Source organism: Periophthalmus magnuspinnatus, chromosome 6, assembly GCF_009829125.3.
Source record: "Periophthalmus magnuspinnatus isolate fPerMag1 chromosome 6, fPerMag1.2.pri, whole genome shotgun sequence".
Classification (NCBI taxonomy): Eukaryota; Metazoa; Chordata; class Actinopteri; order Gobiiformes; family Gobiidae; genus Periophthalmus; species Periophthalmus magnuspinnatus.
In genome coordinates this window covers 4,540,494-4,552,137 of record NC_047131.1, presented here as the reverse complement: position 1 = coordinate 4,552,137, position 11,644 = coordinate 4,540,494, and the positions used below count along the sequence as shown (strand labels likewise).

The window sequence follows — 11,644 nt, the reverse complement described above, 5'->3', positions numbered from 1 at the left end:
AAACTATATCTTTTGAATGGGAAAAAGTCCTGAAAGCCACGGTAGCAGGCTGTTCGAAGTGTCTTGCCCAAGGACACAACAACAAACTGCTGTAGTCAAAGTAGAGATTGAACTGTCAACCTGAGCTATTGGTGCCCCCATTTGCTGAAGTCGTTTTCAGTGTTTTTTAAATTCAAGTCATTATACTCCTAATGATAACTATAATTACATGGCCCTTTAGAAAAGCATTAAAGCAAAATAAACTATGAGATCTAATAAAGGGTTTGGTGTTCTCTGATTAAAACAACCATCAGGAAGACTTTGGGCCAAACAGAGCAACTTTAAACTCATTTGTTTTGTGAGAAAGTTCCCAAGTGACTAATTGTTTTGAACTTTGTGCTGAAATGTTTTCTCTAACCAGTTTTATCACACCATTAGCACCGTCAGGTCCTCATATGGGCTTGCACTATGTAACATTAACGGTGGGGATCTGCTACCTGCTTGTCACTATGAAGCCGCTGTAACTTTGACAGGAATGAGCAGTTAGCAATGTTGCGCTCATAGGTGTGCTCTTGCTCATAAAGTTGTTGTATTGTTGTATTGCACTTTTATTATAAGGTCGTTAAATGTGATGTCACTTCCGGGTTCAAGTCGCGTCAGCTGATTGAAAACAATGGACATGTTTCACTCTTTTTTTTTTTTTTTTTAAGCAACGACACATCTCCCGTAAAAATGGATTCCAGTCATTTAACGCTGACAAGATTCTAAATGTGACAGAAAGTGTACAAGGCTGAGGTATGAAACTAGGCTGGGCTAAGACAGCTTTAGTGGTGACTGCAGTTAGTGAGATATACACACTGGTAATCTAGATTATGACGACATTTTTACACATTTGATACATGTCTCTTGTTTGGCAAATAAGCAGCATGGTGTCATTTTGTAAAAAAAAAAAAAAAAAAAAAAAAAAAGACAAAAATAGAAATCAGGTTTGAAGTTGCTAGTTGGACCTAGAACTGACATCATCACTTAACAATCCCATAGATTATTGGGTGATTGTCATTGTGTACTTAATTATCTGAACTGAATAATTTCCCTTGAGGATTAATGAAGTATTCTGAATAGTCCTGTATGACGCTCTATATTGACTTGGGACTTGAATGTATAGCTACTGTTCTACTGTTAACCCTACTACTAAATCTGCCAGTGATATTACATTTAATACTACAACTACTCTACATAAATTAAAGTGTTAATTCATGTTTTTTTTACTGCTGTACTTCCTCTGCTACTTATAACACTACTACTACCACCCCTCAAAAACACTGAAAACACATTTGAAATAGTGGTCGAATAATTATAAAATAAAGTAAAAAAAATATATATATATATATATATATATATATATATATATATATATATATATATATATATATATATATATATATATATATATATATATATATATATATATATATATATATATATATATATATATATATTTTATTTTATTTTATTTTTTTTACTTTATTTTATAATTATTCGACCACTATTTCAAATGTGTTTTCAGTGTTTTTGAGGGGTGGTAGTAGTAGTGTTATAAGTAGCAGAGGAAGTACAGCAGTAAAAAAAACATGAATTAACACTTTAATTTATGTAGAGTAGTTGTAGTATTAGATGTAATATCACTGGCAGATTTAGTAGTATATAAGTAGAAAACAAAGGGCATGCCCACAGGATCAGCGCACTTATAATTCCCCAGCAACAAGCTCCAGTGGCTGTGTGCGCTGACGTCAAACTGGCCCCTCCGGTTTCTGTGTGATAATGATAAAGAGTGCATTGTTATGAACGTGTGACATATGAGCCTTAGTAATTATGTTTCTATGGAGCAGTTATTAACAGTGTATAATTAAAACAGTGACTCATAAGGCTGCAATGATTTATCACAATAACTGGAATCAGTAAAATTAGTATTTTTTGTAATTGTATTTTGATTGTCATTATCTGGACTATACGGGCTCTAAAATATCAAAAGACCTTTAATTACTAAGACACCACATGAAATATGATTTGTCAGGGGAAAAAAAAAAAGATTTTCATCAATGATAAACTTAATTTGATAATTTTTTGATTTTTCAATGATTTTTTTTTGTTTTTTCAAATGTATTTAAAACCACCAATAAACACATTTGTAGAAGTATTCATTTAACAAAACCGGTGCGATGGACTTATTCTTGTTTACAGTTGCTATGCTGTAGAAAGTAAAATTACTAACTTAAACAAACTTTTTACACATGCAAAACAAACTTTTTTTTTTTTTTCAAAATCTGAAAGTTTCATTCCCTGATTGTCGACCTTACCCTTGCAAACTCACGCTTGATGTGGACCCTTATTAGACCTGGTTTAGTCCTGTTCCAGTTTAGTCATTTCATTATCAGTCTAACCTTCAGAGCTGGTTTAACCCTGATCTCTAGTCATAGTGTAGTCCAGTCTCCTGGTTTAGTCCTTGTACAGTCTAGTCTTAGTTTAGCCCTGGTTTAGTCCTGGTCCAGTCTCAATTCAGTTCAATTCAGTTTATTTTTGTAAAGCCCAAAATCACAACAGCAGTTGCCTCTTAGGGCTGAACATGTGAATTTATTTAACCAACAGAAAGTTAGAGAACCAACAATGAAACAGAAACAGACCAGCAAATTAATCAACAGAAAACAAGCAAATGGAGAACTGTCCCAGAACATCCTTTGTCCTTAGAGCCTCCTTCTCAGCAAGGAAAAGCTTAAAAAAAAACAAAAAAACAAACAGTGGTAAAAAGAGAAACCTTGAGGAGAACCACTGTGAAAGAGAGATTCACTCCCATGGACGGACAGCTGCAGATGTGTCCAGGACTAATGTGCATCCATTTACAGATAGAGTTCAAGACAGAGAGAGGCTCACCCATGGCAGGACAGGAGCCACCCCAGACAGGCAGTCTTTCACTCTGCTTTAGTCCTGGTCTAGTCTAGTAGTTGAATGCTAGTTTAGTCCTGGTCCATGTCTTAGCTTAGTCCTTGCTCCCAATCTAATGTTACATGGTTAAGTTCCGCTCTAGTCTTAAGCCCTGGAATAGTCCTGGTCCAATCTCATGCACTCATTTTGAACTGCATCCTCTTAAACGACTCTCCTCTCAGCGGGGGGCCCATATCTTCCCAGCTTGACTACACCATGCTGTTCCTCTAAATGAATCCAACATGGCCGCCCCCACACGCCACAAAACCAATTAAAAATATGAATCGAGCCGCTGTGAATCATGCTGCGAGAGTAATGCCGTGGTTTGTCTCTATAAGCCATAGTTTAGCTGCATTTCACCCACTTTTAAAGGCTTTAAGGCTAATTAACAACAATAGGAGATTTCAGATCCGGCGTAATTTTGTGCCTTGAGGATGGTGAACGCAGCAGGCTTCTTCTTCTTGGTACAGCTTGGTACAGAAGAGGAGGATTACTCAAATGTTTACTATTGTTTACTAAATAATGACACAGCTCTGTGGCATTGTCCACCAAATGTTCATTCATATGGAGCTCAGCAGTCCCGCCCACTTCCAAGTCCGCTCTGGTTCTGAAAGTTCATTTTCCATTCATTTTTCCCCATAGACATTCATAAAGTGGTAGTTATAAGTCCAAAAATGCAATAAGACAGACATGCAATAACTTTGTGTTTTATAAACTTTCAGAAACAGACTAAATACAATTCTAGAAAGTCTATGGGGAAAATGAATGGGAATTTTACTCCTGGGACAAGGGGTGAGCGGTCACTGTCGAGTCCCATTGTGACTTATTTGGGGTTTTTTGTTGACAATATTAAATGATTTGACCATTTGTGTTTCTTGCATTTTCAGATTTCTCTCATTTTTTCTATGATGTGTGTTAAGTTTAAATTAAATGACTTACTGCAAATCACCTTTTAGTCTCACTTGAATAATCAGTGAGGGCAGTTTACTTTGGAGTGTTTTCATTCATTCTGGAGGCTACAGTTGTACACGAGTTGTATTGACACGCAGATACTAGCTGTGGTGTACTACTTAGGTGTGATGCTAACTGTAGGCACTGCTCTGTCTGAGGCACTGTTATTCCAGTTAGACTTTAATCTAAACTTAGATTTAACACAACATGACCATGAAGTGTTAAACCCTTAAACAGGACCATGAACGCTCAGATTGATCACAGGCTCCTGAAAATGTGCTGTTTAAATACATTTAGTTTTGTTTGGTTGGGTTTTTTTTTTTTTTTCCCCTTGATTTTTCAGAGTGTTTTAAAACTTTTATTGCAGCGTTACCCCCAGAGTGATGTCACTGCAAAGTATCAATAGCTAATGATGGCACATTTACACAAATATGTATTAATGTGGATTGTCCCTGTGCAAATAAACACACAGATAAATAAATAAATAACACTTGGTTATATTGTGCTCATTGCTGTTTTAGGTTTATGAGGAAATCAATATATAATCAATAAGTATCAATAAAGTATACATGTGCTAATAAAGGTGCATTATGTAACTTTTCTGGTGAAGGGTCTGCTGCACTTCTTCTTCTTCATGATGTAATTTCTTTTCCGATTGGCGTTAAACGTACCTATTTTGCATTTATTCTATTGCAGGTGTTTTTTATTGCCAAAAATCAGGAAAAAAGTGTATTCTTTCAGTGAGCAAGGTTGCCTCTGTACAGGTACAGATAAGTGTAATGCCAAACTGCGGAACATTCCAGGCAAAGCAATAACATATCCATGGAGACAAGCAGGTAGCGGACCCTCCACCGGAACAGCAGCATAGTGTGTCTTTAACTTTGAAACCACAACACGATATCCTCACCGCACTCCCTCCGATATGAACACACAAGTTAAGGCTGAGGTTCACTTTATTGTCCCTGTGGGTAAATTTGTCCTCTACATTTGACCCAAGCTTCAACGCCACTGGGGCAATCGGTCAGGCACCCGGGGAGACATCATCAGAGTTTGAGCTAGACTTACCTGAGCTGGAGGAAACCCGCCCAGACGCAGGGAGTTGAGACCATTTCATTCAAACACTGCCTGTATAGTTATTGGTCGGTTTCAGATGACATCACAACATTCCATAGGTCAGACGGGGATCAGCTAAAATGAATATTGTTAAAATGCTGATTCTTGTTGTAATACAGTGAGTTATTGGGTCTAGTCACTAATAAAAACTGAACAGGTTCTACATTTATGCTTGTACCTTTGGATATTTCATGGTAAAATACAACGTAATCAATAGTTAAAACTGTTGCCATCTGGGAGTATGACTTCATCGTTTTTTACAATCTGAAAGCTTCCATTTGGTGTGGAAAAGTTGGTATAAAGATGAACACTGGACACACTTTAAAGCAACAGAAATTCTCCCTTATTTCTCAGCCCGATCCAAATTGGCCTCTTTGGGTCACTACTGTTTACAGTTGTTTGTGCTTGCTTTGCTAATGAGCGCTGTCCAATAAATCAATGTAAGGAACGAATCACTGAGCACAGACTGTAAATGTCAGCGAGGTGCTCACGCTTCAGGTGAAATACACAAGTTTAAGGTGCATTTTGTTAACAACTGAAGGGAGCTAAGTTGCAAAGTTGGACTCTTGTTCTCAGAGTAAGAAGGTCCCATGTTGATTTGGGTCTTTATGTGAGTTGCATATCCTCAAATTACCGGTATGTGGGACAATTTGTTCAGAAATTAAATTATGTAGTGGACTTCAAATTCAAGCTATAACATTTTTGTGTGTTTATTTCATTCTACGATTAAGAATCAGGGAGCATTGATGAGCTGTGGTGAAGACATTTGCCTCATAAGTAGAAGATTGGAGGTTCTATTTCCAAACTGGACAGGGTGACAGGGAATTTACAGATTCTTAACACAGGGACAGAGGCAAAAATATAAATTCTTTAGCATTTTCAGCACAGTTGTTATGTTGCTTAAATGCGTGTGCTTGTTTTAAATGCATGTGCTTGTTTTAAATGTGTGTGCTTGTTTGGTATTGTTTTAAAATCCTTGACTTATAAAATGTGTTTCCCTGTTTGAATGCTTTTATGGACTCTATTCTCTTTAATTACAGCAAGTCGAGCAGCGGCCGGTGACAACGGCGTTCAACAAGATAAAGATTTGTCTCCTCCAGCTCCTTTAATAATTACAGTCATTAGGCAACACAATGGAGCGCTGCCTGCAGTGATTATAATGTGAAATGAAAAGTGTGACAGGCCCAGACACCAAAGAGAGTTTCAGATGACATCACATTAGGTTTCTAGTATTTAAAGCCCCACTGTGTAACATTTCAGCCAAAAATAGGACTAAAATAAAAGCATTTCTTTCATAATGGGTGTTTCATTTTACTAAAAAGTCCCATAGAGATAGGTATGTTTTATGTCAAACTGTGGAAGATGGTGGAACATTTTCATGGAAACAAGGAGGGCAATGATCTGATTGAGATCTGCAGAGATGCTCTCTCACACTAACACGGTTTAACTAACAAATACTGTACTACTAAAAAGTTACATACTGTGGGTTTAAAAACATTTGCCCCTTACTGCAGCTTGCCTCTCCATGGACTTGACTCGTAACTTGCATGGGCTCAGCACTTGCTTGACTTCATGGACATTGTTTAAAAGTATAGCTTTTCCTTCCACCTCTGTGTTTTTAATTGAGATGAGTCCAAATTTGAATGGCAATTAATATTGAATGGTAATTATTATAGATTTGTGTGGTTGGATAAATAATGGGTCTTGTCACTAACAGAAATTGTCAAACATTTGTGGATTTTGTCATAATAGGCTTGTCATAATTATTTGTAACAATACCATTTGTAACTCGTTCTGTTTTATTTATTTTATTTATTTATTGGGTCTCATCTTCATTGAAAACAAAGCTACAGCAGTTTCCTACATCGCTGTATTGTCAGGGTCCACAAAGGACTGTGTGTGCCCTCTGCTGGAGAAAAACACAACTACAGCTCTCCACAAGTCACAGTCTAAGGTGCAAAAGGAACTCCATGGAATTAACATCAACATCAATAATAATAATCATAATCATAATCATAACCATTATTATTATTATTATTATTATTATTATTATTATTATTATTGTTGTTGTTGTTATTATTATTGTTATTATTGTTATTATTATTATTATTATTATTATTATTATTATTATTATTATTATTATTATTATTATTATTATTATTATTATTATAACAGATAAAAAAGGGGATGTAATTATTTGAAGGCTACTTTGAACAGGTGAATTTTCAGGAAATGTTATTGCTTTATCTGGAATATTCCACAGTATGACATTAACCATTCCTATTTTGCTTTTATTCAATAAGAGGGCTTTTATTGCTAGAAAAAACACCTGGAAAAACATGCATTCTTACTGTGGGTGACTTACCGCTCCACAGACCTGACCTGCAACTTGGCCTGGTAGCTCCATTGAGACAGGTAATGTAAAGTGAAATATTACAGATACAGTATTACCAGCTCCATGGTGACAAGCGAGTGGTAGTGTATCTTTAAACCCAGTGGTTAAGTGTGGACTGGTGACTCTTGGACTTCTTTCCAAAAATCCAGACAAAGGGATTTGAAATAAATTGAAATCTCTTTAATTTTGTTGTCGCCATGGTATTTACAAAACAATATGAGCAATGAAATCACAGAAAAAGCCCAATATAGGCTGCATTACAGACATATATAACATTACATTTTTTGTTGACATCAAGGTTACCAAAATAATACATCACATTAACTGATAACTAATTCTGTCCAATTTGAAATCCCAACATATTCAGTCACATTCAACAAAAAATGTAATAAAAACAAATCAATATTTTGCATTGCATTTAAAGCCAGTCACAATAACACATTTTGAAGTAGAAAATATACATGATAAACAATAATAATGGAATAAATTTATGCCACGGACACAATAACCCTAAAGCAGAATAACCCCACTGAAAATATTTAAAAACATGAAATGTATGAGTATGAGGCATAAGTTAGTTATTCGACCCTCCACAGCTCATATCTTATTGTACAGAAAAATTTTAAAAAAAATTCTCCACCACAAAGAAAAAGAATCTGCTTTAAACACTGACTCCCCAAATGTCTAGTTCCATCTGTCATTTATTGATAAGTTCATATAGTATTTATTGTGACATGCCTGACATAATAAAAAATCAAAACATATGACATCTTCAACTCAAAGAGGCTCCTGCTGTACAAATGTATGAATTATATTGAAAGGTTTGACCAAAACAGGATGTGATCAGCCACCAGGAAAGTCACATGGGCTTCTACTTTGGCAATTCCTCCATTCTCAAAAACCTTCTGAAACAAACTCATTAAGCTAGCCAAATACCACCTACACAAAACCAAATGGACTGGGCGACACGGGAAAACAAGTTAGTTACATTTAGTTTTTTTTATGTTGATCAATCTCAATTTTCAGTATGATTTTATTTTGTGTTTTCAAAAACGAAATCAAAGAGTATTGATTTAATGAACAAAGACTTTAATATGTAACTAATGTAACTAATTATTATATTGCGCTGTATATTTGGCTGTGTTAATAAAAAGAGAATACTATATTATTTTTTAAACTACTCAAAATTTCATTTATTCAAGTTTAGCAAAGTATGCAGTGTCTCCATAAGACTTAAGCCCTATTCCAGCAAACACAGGCCAAGTGAAGGTGGTTTGGACTCTATGGAGCAGGGTCATTGTATTATCAGACACACTATAGAAAGAGAGAGATCCTGCAAACTGGTCCAGGTAAACCCCGATTCTAGACGAACTCGGGCCTGAGAAACTCAACTTCATGTTATTAAACCAAAATGAATATGTCTTCCTGTCTGTTTCTAAGCACCAAGATCCTTTATTGGTTCCAAATATACCCCTTTTAAAATACTTTTTGTATGAAATGGCTATTCTCACGGTCCCCAATAACTGAACCTCCCAGTAACAGCGGCCCCTCAACTCCTGTGTGCTCAGGACCTCATCATATCCGTGGTAACAATACCTGTCTGGTCTCTTCACATGAGTTACTCTTCTGTTCCTCTCTGACATCTGCAGACACAATACGTTAGTTCCATCTTTACCCAGTGTAATGTCCCGTACATATTTCAAGAACTGTTCTCGGGTGCTGGGTACAAGAAGCGGTGAGTCAGGAGGTTCTGCAAGTAAAGCCTCAACATTGACATCTGTGAATAAGTCTGGTACTACATCGATGTAATCCAGAGGGTTTGGCAGCTCAATCTCATTCAGAGCGAGCTGGAGATTGTCCTTGAGCTCTGACACAGCTCTGGTCACCTCTTCAAAGTAGTGTCTGTGTCCTGTCAGAACCCTGTTCCCTGTCCTCTCAGTGGGCAGTGAGAGGCAGTGCAGGATAAACTGGTTGTGATCCGGGTTGTTGGACAGTTCCTCCAGCTCAGAGAGGCTCCTCCTCACCTCTGTGGCCTCCTGCTGCAGTTGGTCCTGGAGCTCTTGGACTCGGCTCAGTTGAGTTTTCTCCTCAGACAGAATCAGCTGCTCCACTTCAGAGCGTCTTCTCTCCAAGAGAAGGGCTATCTCTCTGAACATGTCCACACTGCGCTGCACTGCTCTCTGGGCAGAGCTCCTGATGTCCTGGGCCTCCTGTTGGAGACTCTGGAGGTCTGTGTCTTTATCTTGGAGGATCTGGAGGAGCAGGTCCTTCTTGGCCTCCTGCTCTGCCTGCCTCTGTGCTCTCTCTGCTGCAGAGGACACTGTGTCATGGCCCTTGTGCTGTTCCACAGAGCAGAGGCAGCAGAGGAGCTGCTGGTCTGTGCGGCAGAATAACTCCATCACTTTGTTGTGCTCCTTGCAGATGTTCTCCTGGAGTTTGTGGGATGGCGCCACCAGCTGGTGTCTCTGCAGCACTGCTACATTGTGATGAGGCTGGAGGTGCACCTCACAGTAAGAGACCATACATTGTAGACAGGACCTGTGTGCCTTCAGCTTCTTCTCTTCTGGACACACATCACAGGCCACGTCCTGAGGCCCGGCGTAGTGGTCAGCAGGCATCTTCTTCAGCTGCTCCACTAAAGCTGATAAGATGATGTTTTTGCTAAGGACAGGCCTAGTGCGGTATTTCCTCCTGCACTCTGGACATTTGAAATTCACCTGTTGATCCCAGTAGTTTTGAATGCAGTCCTTACAGAAGCTGTGTCCACAGGAAACAGAAACTGGCTCCTTCAGTAATTCCAAACAGATGGGACATGTTAAGGCCTCCATATCCAGGACTTTATCTGCCATTTCACTCACGATCTGACTGAGCTGTTTCACTTTGACAGAAATGAAACTTATGCTCTGACCCAGGCTCCACCCTCTGAGGAAACAGGAAGTACAGAACTGTAGGGCAGGGACTATACACTGTTTTACCACTTTATCAGAGCTTACTGAATATTTATAGTTCAGCTTTAACTATCATGTAACTATCCAAATAGTTCAGATTCAAATTTAACAAAATTCTCAAAATAAAATGACTTTGGAACACACCTTTTCTCTTTAGATATCAGTTATTTTGTATTATTAAAATTATTTGAATGCTTCTTGTATTTTTGGGCTGATTATGCCAAGGTTAAGATGATCCAGTTTCCTATGTCACAATGGAATTAAAAGGACAAGCTCTTATCACGTAAAGTTCAGAGGTGACTCACTGTTAGTGGGAGTGTTGTCTGTTTATTAAGAATGTTTATCTCGCGCTCTGTGGAGTTGAGAATCTGCTGTTAACACTGCACACTGGGAGGTGGCACGTCACCTGCATGACATCAAAGGAAATGGAAAGTTAAAAGCACATTTCAGATGGAGATGCAAGCCCACTCACAGTAAAGACGCATGTTTTTCAGTGCATTAAAAACAAACAAAACAAAAAAAAAATAGAAGAAAAAAGAAAATTGCTTTCATTTTAGCATATTTTTGTCACATGCTGTGACTTTAAATCAAAATCAAGTCAAATGTATTTATCATGTACATTTAAAAAAGCCAAAGCATCAAGGATAAAAGTAGATTTTAAAAAATAAAACACAGTAAAACACACTGAAGTATAAATACCAAAATGTGACTCTCTGTAACTCACAGTACAATGTTTAAAGGAAATGTGGGACAGGATAAAAGAATGTTGTTCAAAGGACTGTATTGTATTCTGTGTACATGACGTCTTATTTCTGAGTGTAGTGACGATTTATCCTGAGAAAGTAACTTAAACTAACTTAAACCAAACAAATCACAAGGCCACTGAGGCATTGTGTAGGTAAGGTTTTAGAAATAAAAAATAAACAAATGTCCAAAAACACTTCTGAGCTGGTTTATTCACACATTTGTACTAAACTTACAGGTACATTTTCCTCTGCAGCCTCTCCATTAAGCCAATAAAAAAACAAAACAACCCTGCATCCTTCCACCTTCACCTTTTTAAATGCAAATAAACCCTATGACAATAGAAACAGTAAACTAAACAATTAGCATATTAAGTTAGCAGAAGTAATATAAACAATGAATAATTCATCTATGCAAAATAAAGACAATAACCAAAACTTTACTTTGGCAAAAAATATCTATACAAGCTTAATTGCCAAAAATAGCCTATATTTTAAGTAAACGTAAATAAATCAAGATGAATAGCTCCAACAGT

General features: G+C 37.2%; 1 protein-coding gene across 1 annotated transcript; it reads right to left on the bottom strand.

Moving 5' to 3' along the window:
* Positions 1–7,611: 7,611 nt before the first annotated feature.
* LOC117372469 (E3 ubiquitin/ISG15 ligase TRIM25-like) lies at positions 7,612–10,324 on the bottom strand. Its single transcript, XM_033968284.2, has one exon. It carries the CDS (start codon positions 10,264–10,266, stop codon positions 8,611–8,613), a length of 1,656 nt encoding a protein of 551 aa, XP_033824175.2. The 5' UTR covers positions 10,267–10,324; the 3' UTR covers positions 7,612–8,610.
* Between the last annotated feature and the right edge of the window lie 1,320 nt (positions 10,325–11,644).